At 46.7% G+C, this 22,437-nt stretch overlaps 1 protein-coding gene across 2 annotated transcripts; it reads left to right on the top strand.

Moving 5' to 3' along the window:
• The first annotated feature begins 2,146 nt into the window (after nucleotides 1–2,146).
• On the top strand, nucleotides 2,147–18,891 carry Tspan16 (tetraspanin 16). Of its 2 annotated transcripts, XM_076871280.1 has the most exons (7): nucleotides 2,147–2,215; nucleotides 4,195–4,392; nucleotides 6,960–7,034; nucleotides 8,713–8,820; nucleotides 11,310–11,462; nucleotides 14,567–14,650; nucleotides 18,844–18,891. In XM_076871280.1, the coding sequence occupies exons 1-7, from the start codon at nucleotides 2,147–2,149 to the stop codon at nucleotides 18,889–18,891; spliced, it is 735 nt and encodes a 244-aa protein (XP_076727395.1). The 2 variants fall into 2 exon arrangements, with proteins under 2 accessions (XP_076727395.1, XP_076727401.1); XM_076871286.1 differs by lacking the exon at nucleotides 6,960–7,034.
• The last annotated feature ends 3,546 nt before the right edge of the window (nucleotides 18,892–22,437 follow it).

Genomic DNA, 22,437 nt, shown 5'->3' with positions numbered 1-22,437 from the left:
ATTTCAATGGTAAAACACCATAGGTTCCATTTCCAGTATCAAGAAAAAGAAGACCAAGCATGCAGAGAAATAAGCATCTCAGTACATCTTAAGTTCTGTTAGTAAAGATATATTGGAGGCTGAGGCTGCAGATCAGTGGTAGAGTGCTTGCCTAGCGTGTGTTGGGGGCCTTGGGGTCCAATCTCCAGCAAAGGGAAAGAATGATACATCGGAGTGGCTCTTCTATTATTTCTACAATAGCATTTAAAGATCCTCCTAATACTTTTGTAGTGACACTCCAAGGATACCGTTTTCTAGAATCTGAACTGTTACAAACAAATTGTTCTGATTTCCTCCACGCTTTTTGCCAAATGTCTTGCATTTGTAATTTGCCAGATGCCTGCACAATCCCTCGGTAGTCATCAATTCAGTGGGTGCGCACTGGGATTTGGAGCCCGCGGTGCAGGAGAGTTGTCTCGGCTTGGTTTCTTTAGGCTGACCAACCAAGCGGTAGCTCTGGATTGCCAGGGCATAGCTGCCTATGTTTGGCGGGGAGACACCAGAGTCTGGGCGCTGCACTGCCTGGCCTGGGCCCAAAGGGGCTTGCAGAGGCGCCCCAGCAGCGGCACTTTACTGGCGCGCTCCCGCTGATCGCCGCCAGGGGACGCGCGAGGCCGGGAGCTGAGCGACGGCTTTGCAGTGATTCCGGGGCGGGGCCGCACGGGGGCGGGGCTTAGAGGGAAGGGGCTGGCCGGGGCGGGGCTTCTGGGGGCGGGACCTCCCGCAGCGCGCTCAATCCTCCTTTCCTGCCAGTTTCCTCCTCTCACTGCTCCGACGTCCAGTCCTTGCGGCCCTCAGCCATCCTTTGCACCGCCACTTCACCCACGCTCCTCTGCGTTCCCCTCCTTTCCAGTCTCCTTTGCACCTGCCTCCCCGACCTCGAGCCCCCTCTTCGCGGGCTTTAAACCCTCTTTCCCAGGCCTCCTTTGCACCCTACAGGTTCGCAGCTTCCTTTGCACCCCGCCCCCCCATTCTCCTGCCCTCAGCCCCTAGTTCTGGCTCATTTCAAATGATCTTTCAGAGAAAGGCTTGGGCCAAGGCGGAGACAGTGACTCCTCCACGAACATCTAGTCCAGTTCAAGAATCGGAAGACTTGACAAAGGAACATGGAAGTAGCTAAAGTGTAAACTGTTTCTGCCCTTTTGAGCCGCACCCTTCCCCAAACCCAGCCACCCAGGACCTGGACACAGAAACACTCCAGCCCAGGGCAGGACAGAAAGGGACCAGCCTGGGGGGATGTGTCTGGACCGGGGTGGGGAAGCCAGGTGGACTAGGTGCTGCAGGAGCTGCTTTCTGTGCACATGCAGAAATGCCACTACATCTCTGTCATCATCAAGAAAAGGCAGTGACCTGTGGCACAGAGCTCAAGGGCAACTGAGCAGAGCAGACCTCAAAGGGGTTCTGTGCTTCACAGGTTCCCGCCTTCATGTCACCCTTGAGACTTCAAAGCTCAGCCTTCATCCTGCTTCCTGTGAGGCCTCAGGCAGGATCCTTGGCCTCTCAGGCCTTGGAGAAGGATGGGTGAAGCATGAGCAGGGCCTCTGAGGGCCCAGGGACTTGCACCTTGATCCTTGCACTGTGTGTAGTCTCTTGATTCATTCATTCCACTGGTGGTTTCTTGAGTACCTACTGAACCAGGCTTTGGGGACACAGTTGTAAATAGGACATCCAGATGCCTGTTCTTTTGGAGACCCCAGTCTACTGCGGATGTCAATGACACAATGGTCTGTGTTGAGCACTTCACCCAGAGGACCCTGGTGGCATCCGGTGGGGTGGGGGGTGCCAAAGAGGAACTGCATGCCTTTTTATCCAATCCCAGTGTGGCTGTTTGGAGAATGAGAAGCCAACAGGGGACAGCATGGGGAACCTGTTTCCCTGAGACTGTGAGCCTTGCTCCAGCTTCTGATTGTGATGTGACAAAGGCTTATGACTGAGGCGGGGCAGCTGCCGGGCAGCCCTGGGAGATGATCGGGCAGCCAGGAGACAGAGGGGCAGAGTAAGTGAACTCCGTGCCCCTACCCCAGTCCTCTGACATCTTGGGAAGCAGTAGCCCAGAGGTGTAGGAAGATGCTGACTTAAATGTCCCGGGCACCCCAGTCTGGCCAACATGGCTGAAATACACACTCCATATTCTTCCTTGAAGAAAACGTTATCTTTACTGAATGGCTTCGTGACTGTAAGTATGTCACAACTCAGGCCCTGGGACTTTTCAGCCCTTCCTCCACGTCCAGGTCCCTGAAAGACAGAAATAAGTTGATCCAAATTGGCATTTGGATCTGTGATCCCCGGGGAAGCAGGAGAGATGTAGGGCAGGCTGTTGGGGAGCTGGCACGTTGGAAACAGGTGAAGGCTTGGATCGACTCAGAGCTGGTGAAATTAGCACAGATGCACGTGATCTTGGGGACCGCAGATCTGTGACGAAAGGGCTCAGCTCTGAACCGAATCCTGCAGAAAATAATTTTTTTTTTTTGGAGGGGGGAAGATCAGAAGGGAATGATTAATTTCTTTTCATTCTCTCCTTTTTTGGTGCTGGGGATTGAAGCCAGGACCTCATGCATGCTAAGCACACACGACCACTAAGCTATACCCAAGCCCCTTATTTTCTTGATCTTTCAATTTTTTCAAAACATTTTTTCTTACTGTAAAATAACCCAAAGTGTGCATTGTTAGAAAAGCAATTGTGTTCATTGTAAAATAGGGTAAAGAAAAGTTGCCAAGAAGGAGAAGCAAATTAGATATCACTTCTCATCTTGACAACGGTATTGTAATATTTTGATGGGAATTCAATGCATCAATGCATTTGAAAGGTTTAGCCTGTCAGGGAGTGTCATTCTAGAAGTATCATCTTCATCTTTAAATCCTTCCAGACTTTTCCATATACCTTTAAAAAACAGTAGACAAACATGTAATGTTGCTTTACAATCCACCTTAAAACATCAACAAAAACAAACAAAAAAAACGGCAGATTAAGGGGTTGGAGATATAGCTCATTGGTAGAGCACCTCCCTAGAATGAGCAAGGCAGACAAAAAGAAAACACATGAAAGCACACCCCAGTGTGGCACACTCCAGTGGTTTGGGAGTCTGAGGCAAGAGGATTGCAAGTTCAAAGCCAGCCTCAGCAACTTAGTGAGGCCTGTATCTAAATAAAATATTTAAAAGGGCTAGGGGGCTGGGGATATAGCTCATTGGTAGAGTTCTTGCCTCACATGCACAAGGCCCTGGGTTCAATCCCCAGCACCACCAAAAAAAAAAAAAAAAAAAAAAAAAGGGCTAGGGATGTGACTCAGTGGGTAAGCGCCCCCATGTTCAATCCCTGGTATAAATATATAAAAACAGCTTTCTGTGTCAGTCAACATGCTCATACAACAGGGATCAGTAACCACAGCCTGGCTGGCCTGCTATAAAGAGCTTTTGGGGCACAGCCATACTGCTTACTTGTAGAATGTGTGCAGATTGCTCCTTTCAAATGACATGAGCAGAACTGAGTAGTTTTAAAAGACATATTAAGACCTGCCAGGGCCATCATATCTGTGGGTGCTCAGAAACAAATTGCCCATCCCTGTCCTACAACATAACTAACTATCCAGGATCCTAATGCACGATTCCACCATGATTCACTCACCCCATCTGAGGTACTGGTTGCTTCAGTTATTTTAATTTTCTATTTCCATTAAAAACACTGTAACAAATATCCCTGTGTCTCTTGAGACACAACTATGACTATTTTCCTTATGCTGGGTATCTAGGAATGGAATTTTTGGATAAAGCCTTAAAAGGTAAAAATTTTAGGGCTGGGTTGTGGCTTAGTGGAAGAACACTTGCCTAGCATGTGTGAGGCACTACATATCAATAAATAAAATAAAAGTCCACTGATAACTAAAAGAATATTTTTTAAAAAGATAAAAAATTTTAAGGTTGTAAGTATGAATTGTAGAGTTTCCTTCCACCTCCCTCCCCAACCACAAAGTGTGTTGCCTGGTGACAACTTAAGAAAACCTTTCTGCATCATCACCAGCTCTGAGTATTATCATTTTAAAAAACATGTTTGCTGCTTTTATTGGCCTGTGTTTCCTTCTACCCGCTCTCAGGAAAAGTTTTATCTGTATACACCTCAAGGACAACTCCCCCCACCATTCTTATTTCTGTTCTAAAGGTGTCTGGCATAATCCTCATTGGCCTGGGCCTCAATGTCAAGTATGGAGAGGCCACCCTGACGAGGGTCCTTGGATTGTCTTCTGCATACCTCTTTCACTTTGGTTACCTGTGCCTGATCATAGGCTGCATCACGGTACTGCTTGGCCTCGCGGGGTGGTATGGAGCTACGAAAGAAAGCAGAAGCACTCTCTTTTTTGTAAGTTGGATGGGCACACAGACCCCCAAATGGCCCATGCCATGTACAAATCGCTCATTGCCTGTCTGACAAACACCTTTGTTCAGTGTCCCCTATTTCAACTGTGTTTGGGATGTCTTGCTTCATGGCAACAGATGCACCCATCTTCCCCTTTAGGATATACCTTGTCCTGTATTCCTTTGATCCCCAAGGTTGTAAATTTTATTTGTCTGGTTTTTCTTCAAAAAAATCTTGCTTTCTCATTTTTAGTTATTTAGAGTTTGTACGAGTGGTGTGAGGTAGGGATCTGATTTCTCTCACACACACACAAACACACATACACATCCCAGTGAGATACTGTCCCATGCATTGAGTGGCCCAGGCAGTCTTCCCGGTCACACTTGGATCAGTTCTGCTGTGTTCCGTTGGTCCATGTGCCTGTCTTTTGCTGACAGAGCGCCATTGTAATCCCCTTACCTGTACAAGTTGACTGAGTAGGAACATTTCAGGTTTGATTGTGCAGACGGCATGCCACTCATTCGCACAGCCAGCCTTGAGTTAGCATCTCTCCAGATGCCGGCTCTCAGCTTCCCCATTCCCAATTCATCTCGGATGCACCCCCTAGAAGTCCGTCTGAGCAGATTGTCCCACCTAGGGTTAATCTGTCGCTAGCATATTGCTCTCCTTTTTCCACTGCCTGACTGCGAAACACTGGTTATTTTATTTGGGGAATTTTCAGGGAGATGCTCAGTCCAGTCGCTTCTCAGAGCACAGATAACTGAGTGTCAGAAGCACCCCTGGGCCTCGCTGAAGATGGGTCTCTCATTTCCTTCCTTCCTTCTTATCTTCTCCCCTCCCTCCTTCCCGCCTTCCTTCTTTCAGTGCTGGGATTTGAACCCAGGTCCTCCCTGCATGCTAGCTCTACCACTGGGCCACACTCCCAGCTCCCCCATTTTCTCCCAATGACCTCATTCCACAAATCAACAGGCTCCGCGCCTGCAAAATTTCATTTTCGCTCCATAGTGAAGAAGCCGGCACTGTTTTATCTTTTGTTTGACTTGAAAGCATTCAAGCTCCTCTGTTTCCACCCCCACTAACCTATCAGTAAATTCCATTAGCTTTACTCTCAGGGTATGTCCCTGTCCTTCGAAAGCCTCCTGAGACTTCACTCAAAATCTTTGGGGTGGCGTCGGGTGGCCTCAACGCCAAGGCTCCAAGGAGCCCTCTGGTGGCCGAGGGCGGAACAGCGTGTGGGGCGAGGAGGCTAGACCTTGTCGCGTGGGCAGAATAAGGGCGGGTTCAAAAGGTGGAGCCAGGAGGACTTGGAGACTCCCGGGTGTCTGTCTTCTGGACGTCTCCACCACCCAGAGGCAGGGACATATTATTAGTTGTTACTAGCTGTTACTATGTCATTTAGCAGGGCTCCTGCAGCTGCTAAGCCCTGCACCTGTGTAGGCTTTGTGCACTGTGGGAACCAGGACACGTATCCACTGTGCTTTCCTGCCTCTCCATGTCAAGGCCGGAGAAGCCCTGCCGGTGGCCAGTCTGGCGACTCAAAGCATGGGTTATCAAATCGATGTTTAATAATAGTAGCAATAATAACAGTGGGTACAGATGGGAATAAATGATCAGGAAGCCAGGAGCTGAGCTTACTTGACCCCCCGTGTGTCCTCAAGGTGGGTACAGACCCCAGTGAAGCCCCCTGAGCTGGCCCCACTGCCACTTGTACCGATAGGGAAACGGAAAGCCCGAAGGAGAAAGGGGTTTCTCTGAGATGGGTGACAGCAGCATTTCCCATTGCTCTCTATCAGAAAGTTAATTCAGCCAATGTTACTTCCCTGGGACTGCAGCTGACCTGGCATCAGCAACTTCCCTGAGTCCTTGTCTAAAATTTGTCACCCTTGCATCCCCCTCCAGTGCTGGGGATGGAACCCAGGGCCTCCCACTTGCTAGGCAAGCACTCTACCACTGCCCCCCCTTCAAATTTTATTTTTATTTTTTTAACTTTTACAAGTATATTTTTAGATGAACACAATACCTTTATTTTGTTTATCTATTTTTATGTGGTGCTGAGGATGGAACCCAGTGCTTCCCACGGGGGAGGCAAGAATTCTACCGCTGACCCACAACCCCAGCCCCTCAACATTTTTTTGAGACAGGATCTGCACTCAGTTGCTCAGGCGGGCCTCAAACTTACGGTTCTCCTGCCTCAGTTTCCAAGTAGATGGGTTTTCAGAAGGAGCCAAGGTGCCCAGCAGATCCTTTCATTGTCCCTCTGCCTCTCCCCTGAGCTTGCTTGCTCTCTGCACAGCCCGCTTGAAGGTCTTAAGCCTTCCCAAATGGGGGTCCAGCTAGCAGCTCCCCCAAATGCCCCACTGCTAGCATCCTTGATCCCCCTCCCCAACATGCAGAAAAGTGACTCCAGAGAAATAAAACCCACCAGCCTCCCATCCCCCACCCTCGTGTGAATTCTTCCAAACTGGAGCATGAGAGAGGTCTGGGATGGGAGGTGGGGTGGGGGCACACAGCCCCCCCAAGATGTGACAGAATAGGCTCCCAGGCCCACGTTGTCCCCATCTGCCTTCCAGTGTTTCCTGCTCATGATTATCATTCTCATCCTGGAAATCACGGCGGCCGTTGTGGTCCTCGCTCTCTTTCGCATGGTAAGTCCCAAGTGGCTTCTCCTGCTCCATTTCTGAATGGAACACACCCACACTGCCCCTAGATGGCAGAGATCCGCTGATGGGGGGATTTGTGGATCCCTTGGACGGGATGTGTCTCCAGAGATGAGGCCCAAAGTTAAAAATTTCCCTTCCTGCCGAGATCATTTCAGACCAGGTCTCCTGTGTTTGTGCAGGGAAAAAGGGAGATTGGAAAAAAGCACTCCTTGTTGGGTTTTGAAAAAATGTTCAGAATAGAGGATTATTGTTGCAAAACTCGTCAAAATAACAAAAGCCTGGGCACGTGCACCCCACAGTCTTGTTTCTGGGAATTGCCCAAGGATTTATTTGCTTAGGCGCAGAGTGACATATGTCATACTGGGGTGTGCAAAAGATTGGGAACAGCTAGGCGCAGGGTGCGGGCCTGTAATCCCAGCTGCTCTCAGGCTGATGCAGAAGCATTGCAAACTGGAGACCAGTCTGGGCAATTTAGCCAGTACCACACCAGGGCTTGTGACACTGGAGTTTGAACACACAGGGGGATTGCAAACAGCCCAGGGGCTTAGGTGAGTTACAAGACATCCGCATACTGAAGTCCTGTGCTCCCAGAAACAAAGAAGGGAGGCGGCTGTCTGGAGGTGGGAGGTTCTCTAGGACAGAACACTGTCTTCATCAGCAGTCCCCCAGGAAGATTCAAAGGCATGTGGTTTATTGAGAGGTGATACCAGAAAGCACTTACAGGAGACTGGAGAAGTAAAGTGGGAAAGGAAAAACAGCCCATAAAGGTGACACTGTGGGCCCCTGGGCTTGGTCCTGCTAGGGATGCCTGGGACACACGGTAGAACATGCATCTAAGTTATTTCACTCCGGGGGCGAGGGAGCCGGGAGTATTGATCCACCAGCTCCATTCAGCCGCTGGTGCTGGGCAGGCGGCTCACAGGGAGCCTAGGCACAGAGGCACAGTCGGAGGCCCAAGCAGTGTGCACAGAAATGACAGGGCACTGAGAACACCTGCTACTCTTGTTAGAGCAGCCAGATGCAGAACAGTGACAGCAGTTTCAAACCAGGAGAAAAATAAAGAAAACATCCTCGGCTCTGACACACATCCAATATCTCTTTGGGGACACAGGAAACAGGAATAGTCATCGACATGAAGTGGGAGGAACTCTGGCTGGGAGAAAGAGGTGGGAGGTAGACACTTTTCATGATCTCCCCTTCTGGGCTTTGTCAGTTTTGAAGACGGGACTGGATCGCCTCTTTTGGGGAAAAGGAAAAAAAAAAAAAAGTAAACCTTTATTTAAATAATCAAAAAATTAAATTTCTCCCCTCACATGTGCCGAGAGGGATTTGGTCGGTGAGGATGAGACTCGGTTCTTGAATCAAGTTAGAGCCAAGCTGTGGGCGTAGCAGCTTGTGGGCGATTGGAAAGAGCAGATGATTCAAGTTCATTAGTGATGGGTACAACCAGATGCGCGTGGCTGCAGACCCACGCTCTGCCGTGTGTCCCCCTCCCCAACGGGCACCGTGACAGCCTGCATGTGTCCCCCTCTAGCACAGACCCACGAACCAAGGGTAAGAAAAGAGGAGACTCCCCCCTCTCCTCTCTACCCATAAGAAACAAGCCCCTCCATGGGCCACCCTTGCTCTTTTGTGTGTAATGGTCTCCGGTCTCATCGGCAAGGTTCGGGAAGTGGCCTTGGAGCACACCTTCATGACTCTGAGGAAGAATTACAGAGGTTACAACGAGCCAGATGACTATTCTGAACAGTGGAACTTGGTCATGGAGAAGGTGAGGTTCTCTTTAAAAAAAAAAAAAATTGTGGTAAAATGTATGCTACATAAAATTCACCATTTTTGAGCACATGGGTCAGTGGCATGAAAGTCCATTCAATACCGTCCCTCTCCAGAACTTTCCATCTTCCCAAGCTGAAATTCGGTCCTCGTTAAACACAGACTCCCCATTCTCCCTCCCCACCAGCTCCCTACCCACCCCCCATTCTACTTTCTGCTTTCTGGTGACTCTGGGGACTTCCTGGGAGTGGCACCATGCAGTGGTTCTCACCTTCTGTGACTGGCTTATTTTGCGGAACATAATTTTAAGGTTCATTCATTCTGTAGCCTGTGTCAGAATTTCCTTTTCAAGGCCAAATCAATTTGTTTATCCATTCATCTATCAGCGGACACTCAGGCCACTCCTGCCTTCTGGCTGCCAGGAATAAAGGCCATTACCGACACAGTTGTACAGGTATCTGTCCAAGTCCCTGCTTTTACCCAGAAATGGAGTTGCTGGATCATATGGCAATTCTTTGTTTCATTAATTAATTTATTTTTCTACCAGGGGCATTATGCATGCTAGATAAGTGCCAAATCCCCAGCTCTCTTTATTTTTTATTTTGACACAGAAGTTTGCTAAGTTGCTGAGACTGGCCTTGAACTTGCAATCCTCCTGCCTCAGCCTCCCGAGGTACTGGGATTATAGGTGCTGTAACCGGCACCGTGTCTAATTTCTTGAGGAATTACCAGACCCCGCCATAGCAGCCATGCGTTTTTCATTCCTACCAGCAACACACATGAAATCCAATTTCTGTGCATCCTTGCCAACACTTGCTGGGCCACATATTCTAAGTTGTTGTTGTTTTTAAATGAATATATAATCATGATCCCAATAGGCATGAGGTGGTGAGACTCCCATCTTGTCCCTTGGTATTTAAGGAGCAGTTCTTGGGTCAAGTGGCTGAGGACAGTCTCTGGAAGGGAAATAGCCATCTCCTGTTTCAGGTTGCACTTTATTTTATTTATTTATTTTTTTGGTGGTGCTGGGGATTGAACCCAGGGCCTTGTGCCTGCGAGGCTCTACCAACTGAGCTATATCCCCAGCCCTCAGCTTGCATTTTACATCTAAGTCAAGTGCAGGAGCTGACAGTCAAGGTCAGGCTGTGAAGCAGGTGTGGAATGGGGAACAGAGCTTGTCCACCTCCTGGCTTCGGCTCTTCAGGCTTGAGATGGTGGAAGATGCCTCTCGTTCATTCATCCAATCCTTGGACTAATATTCATTGAGCATCTATTATGTGCCAGGCACTGATTGGGGCTCTGGGAACACAATAAGTCATTTTAAAGTGACTGTTCTGTTCATGATACTTGAATGGGGAGATGGACAAGAAAACAATAAGAAACAATATCAAGGGTGATAAGTTGCATTTAAAAAAGCAAGAAAGGAAGTGGGATTGCAGCTCAGTGGTAGAGCACCTGCCTGGCATGTGTGAGGCACTAGGTTCGATTCTCAGCACCACATATAAATAAATAAATAAAGGTCTATCAACTTAAAATATATATATTTAAAAAAAAAAAAACTATGGACCTGGGGTTGTGGCTCAGTGGTAGAGTGCTCGCTTAGCATGCACGAGGCACTGGGTTTGATCCTCAGTACTACATAAATGTAAAATAGAGATATTGTGTCCACCTAAAGCTAAAAAATAAACTTTAAAAAAAAAGTGCTAACATTCACCTATTTTGATCAATGGCACAAACAGACTTGATGCAAGGTTGCTGCAAACCTTCAATTTGTTTAATAAACAAACAAACAGTGCCTGTTAAGCACAATAAAGTAAGACACAATACATATAGTCATTCTCATTATCTGGAGATGATTTAAATTATACAGGAGGATGTGTATAGGTTCTATGTAAACTTCCCTATTGTGAATAAGGTACTTGAGCATCTATGGATTTTAGTACCTCCCGGTGGGGTGGGGTGGCGGGAACCACCTATCTCCTAGAGATACCAAGGGACGACTCTACTGAGATGGAGGGGCTCTTTGTTATAGCCACATAACTGAGCCCAGCCTGACTGATCCAGGTTAGAAAGGGTGGTCAGGACAAGCTTTCCTGAGAAGGGACCTTTGAACAGAGACCTGAATGAAGTAAGGGAGGGAACTAGCAGATATTTGAAGAAGAGCATTCCAAAAAAAAGGGAACAGCCTATGCAAGCCCTGGAGGCTGGGGCTTGCTAGGAGTCTTTGAGGAACAGTGAGGAATCAGTACAGCTGGAGCCGAGTGAGTAAAGGGGAGGCGGTGAGGAGGGGGGCTGTGCAGGGCCTCAGCCTCGATGCAGAATGAGACTGGAGGCAGGGAAGGCTCTGAGCCGCTGCCAGTGGTGTCGCAGCATTCAGCAGATTGCTCTGGACTGTGATTTGTGGTGGTGACTGCGATGTCTACTGTTGTTATTGTTTGATTATTTGAAGGAGAGTCTTCAGTATTTCCTCTTCTGCTCTCTGTGCAGTTAAAGTGCTGTGGGGTGAATAACTACACGGATTTTTCTGGCTCTTCCTTTGAAATGACAACTGGTCACACCTACCCAAGGGGCTGCTGCATATCCATAGGAGCTGCAGCCTGTGACGGGCACACAGTGTCCAAAGATGTCATCCACCAGAAGGTAACTCAAGTTTCAATTGTGTTGCTTCCACAGGCCCAAAGGGCTGGTGACTTTTCTCTCCTGTGGTACTGGGGATGGAACCCAAGGGAGCTCTACCACTGGAACACACCCCCGGTCCTTCTGATTATATTTTGAGACAGGGTGTCACTAAGTTAGTAGCCCAGGCTGGCCTCAAACTTGTGGTCCTCCTGCTTCAGCCTCCTGAGTAGTTGGGATCACAGGGGTGTGTCACATTTCCCAGCCTGCTGGCTGTTGACTTTCTAAAAATTGCTTATTTGTGGGGACCCTAGCAAAGGGGATGAGGGAGAGAGAAATCAACGTTCATTGAGTGTTCAGTCAGTCCCCCCATTTTCTTTTTGGTGCCAGGGATTGAACCCAGGGGTACTTAACCCCTGAATAACATCCCCAGCCCTTTTTATTTAGAAACAGGGTCTCACTGAGTTGCTGAGTGAACTTGCGATCCTCCTTCCTTAGGCTCCTGAGCCACTGGGATTACAGGCGTGCTCCACCGTGTCAGGTTCAGCTCCTTTTCATAGTATAATCTTGAGGAGCATATTACTCAGTTTTCCTTGCTGTAACAAAATATCTGAGATAATCAATTTAAAAAGAGGAATGGTTTATTCTGGCTCACACTTTCAGAGGTTTCAGTCTTGGTCAATTGGCCCCATTATTTTTTGGCCTGTAGCAAAGCAGCACACCATGGCGAGAGTGTGTGGCACAGAAAGCCTGTTCACCTCGTGGATGGATGAAAAAGAGAGAGGAAAAGACCAGGGTCCCACAGTCCCCTTCAAGGAAGCCCGCCCCCCATGACTTAAACATTCCCATTAGGCCCCACCTCTTAATGGTTCCATCATCTTCCCATAGTGCCACATGGGAGCAAGACTTTAACACATGGGTTTTGAAGAATGTTCTAGATCCAAACTACAGCAGGAGGTTCAAGTTACCTTTTCCACTTCATAGGGGAGATTGAGGTCCAGGAAGGGAATGTGACTAGTTCAAAGCCACATGGCTTTGACAAAGTTGGGATCTGAATCCACATCATCTCAAGTCTGGGGCATTTTGCCTGCTCTACAGAAAGCTGAAGCTGCAGAGTCATGATAAAAATATGATAATCCTAGTGATAGTATTGGCCAGCCATGTGACCAAGCCCTCACTGAGGCTGTTTTTTATATATGTATCTTGGCACTGTTAGTTATTTAGCTATTTCTGAGTGCACTTTACATATGAATGGAAGGGCTTTGTTACATATGTAATCAGCACCTTCTCAGCCCTTCACATGGATTTTCTCACTCATCTCTCACAATAACCTCATGAGATGTGAGTATGATAGGTTTTTTTTTCTTTTCGTTTTATAGATGAGGAAACTGAGGCTCAGAGAGGTTAGGAGACCAGACAAAGTGGGAGGCCTCACACCTGTTAGGTGAGCACTCAACCACTGAGCCACACCCCAGACTAATTACATCACCTCTCCAGTTGAAGATCACACCCTTTTTTTGTTTTGTGATTAAGGAAACTGAGGTACAGAGGTACCAATAGTCAGGGGTGGTGCACCTGGATTTCAAACCCCACCCTCAGATCCCCCCCTAACTTTTGCCACAAGGGGATAAACATAGGGCCCTTTTTTAAGGGAGGAAATAAGAATCATCCATCCATCCATCCATCCACACCAATGGCTCCTGCTATGAGCCAGGTCTTACGGAGAATCAGCTGGGCTGACTGCCAGGCTGGGGCCTCAGAGGTAGACTTGGGGCCACACACTGGCCACTGGACTCTGAACAACCTGCCTATCACATCCTCTCCTCCCATTTTCTTCCTTCCTCACCCCACTGCAGCCACAGTGGTGTTCTCACACCTGCTCAAAAAACATCAGGCACTGTCCTGCCTCAGGGCCTTTGTACATGCTGTTCCTTCTGCCTGGAATGCTGTCCCCCAGATATCTTCCTCTCTCATCTCTTTCCACTCTGTGTTCAAATGCCCCTCCCAGGTGAGGCTGTTCCTGACCTCTATATTAAAAGGATCCCCCTCCCACCATCACACTGTCCCCATGCCCTGCTTCAGTGGCCTCCTGGCATTTGTAGCCACTGGACAGCATCATCAAGCTTGCTTGTCACCCCTGTTGAAATGTCAGCCCCACGAACACAGGAATTTTATGTCTTTTGTACACTGCTGTGTTGTCAGTGTCCAGGTCAGTTCCTGGCACCCAGTAGGCACTTAATAAATACCTATTATTGAAAGCATGGGGGTGCTGGACAGGGACAACTGCAAGCTCAAGAAAGCTCAGTCCTCCAAAGGTAAGACGTTCCAGGGGCCTTGAAAGGGGAGCGCTCAGTGACAGCAGAGAAGGAAGGGTAAACCCCTCCTGCACCTCTGGGTGACTTGCCCTGCCCCCTACTGTGTTCTCCTAACCCCTCTGAGCCTCATAAAACTAGAGCACCCACCTCATGAGGTTATGTGAGAGATGAATGAGAAGATACATATAAAGGGCTGAGAAGGTGCTGAATACATATGTAATAAAGCCCTTCTGTCCTTATGTAAAGAGCACTCAGAAATAACTAACAGGAGCTGGAGGCATAGCTCAATGAGACTCAGGGTACAATCTTTGGCACCATGAAGAAAAATAAAGAAAAGAAAAATAAAAAGGAAAGGCAAAGAAGGAAGGAAGGAAAAAAGGAAAGAAGGAAGGAAGGAAGGTTGGTTCTTTGCTGTGTGTCAGGCCACTGCCATACTTCATGTAGATTCTTTGTTTTACTCCCCACAAAAAAATCTTACAAGGCCGAATCTGTCAGTCCCATTTATTGATGGGATAGCAGAGGCACAAAGAGGTGGAATGACCTCTCCAAGGTCGCACAGCTCTATTCTAGGACAAGTGGCCACAGGTAATCACAGCAGTTGAACACGGTGTGGCCCACACAGGACGGCGTGATGAGGAGGCCAGGGAAGATGCTGGGCTGGAGGGGGACATCAGAGGGGGAAGGAGCCAAGGCACTAAGGATCTGTCCCCCTCTCCTCTCAAGAGGCATGTGAACCACCCAAGAAGTGGTGGGATGGAGGCCAGAGTCCTGGTCCCTAATCGCTCCTCCCTGCTTTGGTATTTGCACCCCCAGGGCTGTTTCCACAAGCTCCTGAAGATAACCCAGACCCAGAGCTTTACCCTGAGTGGGTTCTCCCTGGGGGCAGCAGTGATACAGGTAAGACCTGACCTCTCTGGAGGTTCCTCCCCACCCGCCCCATACTGAGGGTTGAACTCAGGGATGCTTTACCACAAAGCCACATCCCAGCCCTTTTTATTTTTTATTTTGAGAGGGGCTTTCACTAAATTGCTCAGGGCCTTGCTAAGTTGCTGAGGTTGACTTTGAACTTGTGATCTTCCTGCCTCAGCCTCCCAAGTTGCTAGGATTACAGGTGTGCGCCACCACGGGGGACCACATCAAGCCCCTAAGGTGGCTGAACACTGTTCTCATCAAGGGTGGGAGAGGCCATAGTAGGGAACAAAGGACAAAAATCTCTCCCAGGTGGAGCTGATGTTCACATGACTATTTCTGTTGGATACTGGCTGCAGGCTGGGACGTAGTGCAGTGGTAGAGTTATTGCCTAACGTGTGTGGACCCTGGGGTTCCATCCCCAGCACTTCAAAAACAAGACAAAAGGCAAGAAAGAAAAAGAAAATTCACTATAAGGGGGACATCACGAGAGTGCTGGGGCCTCCCCCCTGACGTGGGAGAGGAAGAACACTGGCTCATTCTGGGGACGTGTCTTCTTGACCTCTTTCCTGGTGGGGGTCTCATGGGGACAAGAGTGGAGACCCTGGACTTGGCCCTAGGTGCATCACTCACTAGCTGTATGAGGCCGTGGCCTCCTCTCATGGGTTGGGAGGCACCGATGAGGTGAAATTCAAAGGCTTTGCGTGATGCCCTGCATGAACTGATTCTGGAAGGTTCTCCTCTCAGTTCTAGAGAGACCTTGTCTAGTGTGTCACAAGGCAGTGGCTGTAAGGGGATGTGTACTCCATACTTCACTAGAGAGGTCTGAAGGCCACTCACCGTGGAGACACTGTGTACAAGGGCTGTTCTCACTCCTGAGCCCTGTCTGAAGAGCTCTTTGACATGAACAGTCGTCCTAGTCTGTTTTCTATTGCTAGCTAAGAATCCTTAAGGCTGGATATTAGGGTTTGGATCTGGAATGTCCCTCAGAGGCCCTTGTGGTAAAGGACTGGTCACCAGTCTGTGCTATTACTGGGAGATGACGAGACCTTCAAAGTGTGGGCCTCGCCTAGTGCAGTGGTGTATGCCTGTGATTCCAGTGGCCAGGGGAGGATGGGGCAGGAGGGTGGTAAGTTCAAGGCCAGCCTCTCCTTAAGGAGACCCTGTCTCAAAATTAAAAAAAATATTTTTGTAGTTGTAGATAGACACCATAACTTTATTTATGTTTAGGTGGTGCTAAGGATCGAACCCAGTGCCTCACGTGTGCTAGGCAAGTGCTCTACCGCTGAGCTACAATCCCAGCCCTTCAAAATAAAAAAAATAAAAAGAACTGGGGATGTGGCTCAGTGGTTAAACCCCCTGGATTCAATCCCCAGTACTCCCCACTTAAAAAAATAATAATAACTGAGAAGAAGTAGAAATCTGATTTCTAGAGTTGCCAAATTGTTGCCAAGTTGTGTGTGTGTGTGTGTGTGTGTGTGTGTGTGTGTGGTGGGGAAGTTTGTTACTGGGGATCAAATTCAGAGCCTTCACATTCTGAGCATGTGCTGTAATCCTGAGGGACACCCCCAGCCCAGGTATGATTTTTTTAAAAGAAGTAAATAGAAATTTTGGAATCATCAAGTACAATTAAAATGAAAATTTCACTATAGGGATTCAGTAACAAATTTAATTTGGCAGAAGAAAGTATCAGTGAACTTGAAGCTGGATCATCTGAAATTATTTAGTCTGAGGGACAGAAAGAAAAATTAACAGAACCTCAGGGCCTATGGGACACCATCAAAAAGGCCAACATATGTGTACCAGGCGTCCCCGAAGGGGAGAAGAAAAAGGCGGCAACCAGACAGTCTCCACATTAAGAATCTACCATCCAAGAAGTTGGATGAACTCCAAGTAGAACAGGCTCCCAGAGATCCACACCTACACACTGCGTAAGAAGGCAGGATGGGAGGCGCATCTCAGGGGTAGAGTGTGTGCTTAGCATGGGTGAAGCCCTGCGTGTCCGAAACGGAACACAAACAAAAATCCAAGCAAAACCAAAGAAAGAAAGAGGGTCACAACTCATTTGTCATGAGAAACTATGGAGGACAAAAGGTAGTGGATTGGGTATTTAAATGCTAGAAGAAATTCTGTTAACTAAGAATTCGATAACCAGCAAAATTACCCTTCACACATGATGGAGAATTTAAGACGTTCCCAGGTCAACCAAAACCAAGGAAAGCAGTCACAGCAGACCCGCCCCACAGAAATCCTAAAGGGTATCCCCAAGGCCAAAATGAAGGACAAAAGATACTGACCTGTTAAATCCCATGTTGTGATTCTGTGACTATTTCAAAGACAATGACACAAGTTCATTAAAAGAGATGGGAAATAATAACCTCATACTTGTGTATATTATTATGTCAATTATATCATTATAATTATATTTTACTATATAATATATGTTATATAATTATATATATCTATCTATCCATAATGACATACTATATTTAAATTTTTATACGTGTTCCATATCTTGGACAATGAGATCAAATAAGTAAATATGAATCCTCTCCCCAGAATAAAAATTAGAAAAACAATGTAAAAGTATTTTTTACTCAAAGTTGTCTACTTGCACTTAATTTAAAAGACAACTGCAGCTGAGCATGGTGGTGGGCACCTATAGTCCAATTAATCAGGAGGCCAAAGTAGGAGGATCACTTGTGCCCAGGAATTCAGGGACAGACTTGGCAATATAACAACACCTTCTGTCAAAAATCTAATTAATCAACTAATTAAAAAGACAACTGTGGGGACTGGGGTTGTGGCTCAGTGGTTGAGCACTTGCCTTGCACATATGAAGCACTGGGTTCGATTCTCAGCACCACATAAAAATAAATAAAGGTATTACGTCCATCTGCAATAAAAAAATTTAAAAAAAAGACAACTGTGTCTTTTTAAAAAATATGCTAATATACTTGTATATAAATAGTCCATTTGTATGAAAATAGTACTATAAAAGAAGATAGTCTAAGGCTATAAAGGAGCATGTATTTTGTATGTTATTAGTTTGCCACAAATCCAAACTACATTGCAAAAATTAAGATTTTTAACTGTAATCCCTAAGGCAACCACTAAGAAATAATTTTAAAATATTGTAAAATAAGTGAGGGAATTAAAATAGTACATTAGAATATATCTAATGCAAAAGAATTTCATGATGAAAGAACAGAAAGTCAAACCACAGGGCAAATGAAAACAAATTAGAAAGTAGCAGGTAGATATTCTACTTTATCAGCAATTCCATTAAATGTAAAAGGACTAAACATTCTGATCAGAGACAGAGATTGGAAGGATGGATTTAAAAACCTGATCAATCTATATTCAGTGTACAAGAAACACTTTAGATTTAAAGTCACAAATGTTTTGAGAGTAAAAGGGTGGGAAAAAGATGTACCGTGTCAACAGTACCCTATATGTAACATAGAGCTGCATGGCTACACTAATATTAGACCCAAAAAAGTTACTAGAGACAAAAAGGGAAATTTCATAATGATAAAAGGGTCAGTGCTTATGGAAGTCATTATAATTACAAACTTTATATATATACACATACACACACATACATACATATACACACATACATACATATACACACATATAAGTGTAAAACAAACAAAAAATACCTTAATATAAACACACATGCACCTCAAAATGGAACTCCAAAATAAATGACGCAAAAAGTGGTGGAACTGATGGGGGAGGATAGACAAGTCAACTGTAGTTGTTGGAGCTTTTTATGTGCATGTGGAGAGCTCAGGATGGGCAGAAGAAAGGCGGCCAAAGAAACACCCAACCCCACTTCTCCTGCCCTCCCCTATCTCCTGCCTGGGCTTCCTAATGGCCAAACCTCACAGGAAGTCAGAGGCAGAAGAGCCTGGAAATCAGGAATCAGAAGAGCCCACATAAGATCTGAGCAAAGTAGAGGCTCAGTGACTCACAGGCACCATGACAAGGCCTACGCCCTGTACCCACTGCGGGTCCCTGTGTCTACAGGACCAACGCGGCTTTAACTTGGCCCAGACAGACCTGCGGCCCCTTGTAAACTTCTGCCTCGGGAGGTTCCCCTACTCCCTGACTCCAGCTTGGGCTGGTTTCGGGTCTCTGGCAAGACCTCAGTGTTTCTTTCCTCTCCATTCCAGTTGCCGGGAATCCTTGCCACCCTGCTGCTCTTCATCAAGCTGGGCTGACACAAACCATGGAGAAGACCGGAAACGTGGGCCCGCCTGGCTTCTGGAGATTGGGACTCATTTTTATTTCTCTGTGGCCCTCACTGCTTTCGGGAGCAAGATTGATAATAAAGAATTCAGAAAACCCCCATCCATACCAGCTAACGGTGACTTTAGCTTGAAATACCCGAACAGGATGGGGTATGAGTCCTTTTATGGTTTCAATAATGAAAAGCCCGAGGCTGGGTACTTTAAAGAAGAGAATTCTATTTAGCTTCGTTTGGGAGCCAGAAGGTCCAAACAGCCTAGTGCCAGCTCTGCTGAGGGTTTCCTTGGCTTTATTACCTAATGACAGATGGAACCACAGTGCTAGGAGCTGAATAAAAGAGGGAAAGATTATGTAGACGGACAGGAAGCCAGGTTAAGGGGGTGGGGCCAGGTTTGAGATCTCCCACTAGGCCCCACCTCTTAAAGGTCCATCACACTGCTCAAAGCACCGCCCTGCTGACACAGCTCCTGGCATATGAGCCTTTGGAGCACAAACCACATTCAAGCTATAGCAGATGTCACGTCCTTCTTTCTCTCACAATTTTCCTGTTTATTCTGTGAAAAAATCTGGAACATTTATAGTGGTCAAGAGACTCAGTCCAAAGAAACCCCCAAAGAATCAATGTCATAACAGTTTTAACATATTTGTTTTATTTATCCTGTTTTTTAATTTATTTTTTTATGTTTATTATTCATTTTTGTGGTACTAGGGATTGAACCCAGGGCAATCTACCACTGTGCTACATCCTTAGCCCTTTTTATCTTTTATTTTGAGACAGGGTCTTGCTATGTTGCCCAGAGTGTCCTCTAACTTCCTGCCTTGGCCTTCTGAGTTACTGGGGTCACAGGCAAGTGCCACTGCACCTGGCTCATCTATTTTTATTTTTTGTGGTGCTGAGGATTGAACCCAAGGGCCTCCTACAAGTGTTCTGCCTCTGAACTGCATGCCTGCTCCTTTTTACTTTTTATCATGAGGCAGGGTCCCACTAAGTAGCTCAAGCTGGCTTCAAACTTTCCATCCTTCTGCCTTAGCCTCCTGAGTTGCTGGGATTACAGGTGTAAGCCACCACACCTGGCCTTGCATTGTTGTCATTATTATTTGCAGTGCTGGAGATAGAACCCTGGGCACTCTACTAATGAACTGCACCCTCAGGACTTCATTCATATATAAATCATAATTTATATATTTATGTAAATTTTATATTTACAATGTAATATTTTGATATGTAGATCCTTTTTTTTTTTTTTTTGTAACAGATTGAATCCAGGGATACTTAAATACTGAGCCACATTCCCAGCTCTTTTAGTTGTAGATGGACACAATACCTTTATTTTATTTGTTTATGTGGTGCTGAGGATTGATCCCAGTGCCTCTCAAATGTTAGGCAAGTGCTCCACCATTGGGCCCCAGGCCCAGCCCTTGAGATATATATATATATATATATATATATATATATATATATATATATATATATATATATATGTTATTGAGGAAAAAAATAAATAAACTTAGTTTCTTGGGGGGCAGGTACTGGAGATTGAACTCAGGGGCACTCAAAACACTGAGCCACATTCTCAGCCCTATTTTGTATTTAGAGACAGGGTCTCAGTTGATTAGTGCCTCCCGTTGCTGAGGCTGGTTATGAATTTGCGTTCTTCCTGCCTCTGTCTCTCAAGCCGCTGAGGTTACAGGCATGTGCCACAGCACCCGGCTTAAACCTTCTAGTTATACTTGCTCTTAATTAATTTAGAAATCACTAATTTTAGCTGGGTGTGGTGGCACATGCCTGTAATCCCAGCTGCTGCCGACACTGAGGCCAGAGGATCACAAGTTCAAGACCAGCTGCAGCAAATTTGCACAACCCTCACCAACTTAGTGAAACCCCACTATTTTGAAACCTCAAATTTAAAAAAATAAAAAGGGATGGGGATGTGACCTAGTGATAAAGCCCCTCTGGGTTCCATCCCGGGTACCAAAAACAAAACAAAGAGCCCCACTAATTTTGGAGGTCACACAGCTGGACAATACATTGTTAGTCTCGCAGTTGCTCTGCTGTCGATGAGGCCTCTGAGTGTGAGCGACATGATGAACGTTGCCTAGGTTTCTCTTCTGGGACCTGAAGATAAATTTGGCTGAAAACATTCACCCTTCATTTGGGCCTGCAGGTATCCCGTGGGTGGGTGACTGGAATAAGACGAAAAGGCATGTCTGCGAATCCTTTGTGCCATAAGCTTTTTTTTTTTTTTTTTCTTTTCCTCCATCACCCCTCCCCCCTGTTGCCTTAATTTTTGAGTTAGGTGTCCTCCCTCTGCAGGTAGACACACTGAACCTTTGAGAAATGCTTCATCCATAACCATAACACAGGGTTAACTTGACCTTGACTTGCCCGTGGGTCTCCCAGATCCAACCCTGCAGGTGAAGGCATCCATCAAACTCAAGGGCCACTTCCGGAAATACCAGACCATAAAAGGAGTGAAAAGAGGTGGCACCCGAGTTCCTGGAAGATCTCTGCCCCTTCCCAGAAGAGACGCGAATATTCCTCCCCCTCATTAGCCTGTCCCTCTCCCTCCTCTTCCTTTCCCTGATCTGGACCCCCTGGGCCCTTCAGGGTGGAGAGGTGGATGTGTGAGCAAAGCCCCCTCTTCTTCATTGTGTGGCCACTGAATAAGGCCTTTCTTTGTCCCCAGCTCTCCTCTCCTGGACGCTGGTTGTTCTGGGGAGGAGCCTCGGAACCTGGGCTCAGTAACACGTAGACGATGTGGAATGATTAAGTCATATCCCTCACTTACAAACTCTATTTTTGTGGTGAGACGTTTTGATGGGTTATTTTAAAACAAATCCCAGGCAATGTCATTTCCCCCTTCATCCTTCAGTAGATACCTCTAAAAATATATTCATTTGTGTTCACAACCAGAATGCCATTATCACACCTACGACAATTCACTTAATACCTGGGCCATCATCGAATTTTCCTGATTAGTTTAAAAATGTCTTTTTATACCGAGTCTTTGAATCAAGATCCAAACAAGCTCCACACGTCAGTTTGATTGTCATGTCTCTGGGGCCCCTTTTGTTCTAGCCCCACAATCCTCAAATTGGAGCATGCATTAGACTCTTCTGGATGGCTTGTAAAACTGGGTACCTTCTGACTCAGGGGATCTGGGAGAGGGCCAAGAATCTGAATTTCTAGAAAGTTCTTAACAAGACACTACTGGTCTGGGAAAAACCAGTTTGAGAACCTCTGTTCTAGGTTCCTCTTCTTCCTCCTTCTCTTCCCTCCTCCTCTCTTTTTGCCCTGCTGAGGATGGAACCTAGGGCCTTGCACATGCTGGGCAGGTGCTGTACCACTGAGCCCCACCCCCAGCCTCTTCTCATTCAATTGGACAAGGATGTAGCCTGGTCACGGGGTAACCAGGAGATGTTAAGGCGCCCATGGTCACTGCTGAGAATCAATGAACCAAAGGTGTCATCCAGTGACCACAGGAGACTGAATTATTCGTTAGGGATTGCACAATGGA

This window comes from Callospermophilus lateralis, chromosome 1 (assembly GCF_048772815.1).
Source record: "Callospermophilus lateralis isolate mCalLat2 chromosome 1, mCalLat2.hap1, whole genome shotgun sequence".
Classification (NCBI taxonomy): domain Eukaryota; kingdom Metazoa; phylum Chordata; class Mammalia; order Rodentia; family Sciuridae; genus Callospermophilus; species Callospermophilus lateralis.
The sequence above is the reverse complement of the archived record's forward strand: the minus strand, read 5'-3'. Positions and strand labels throughout refer to the sequence as shown.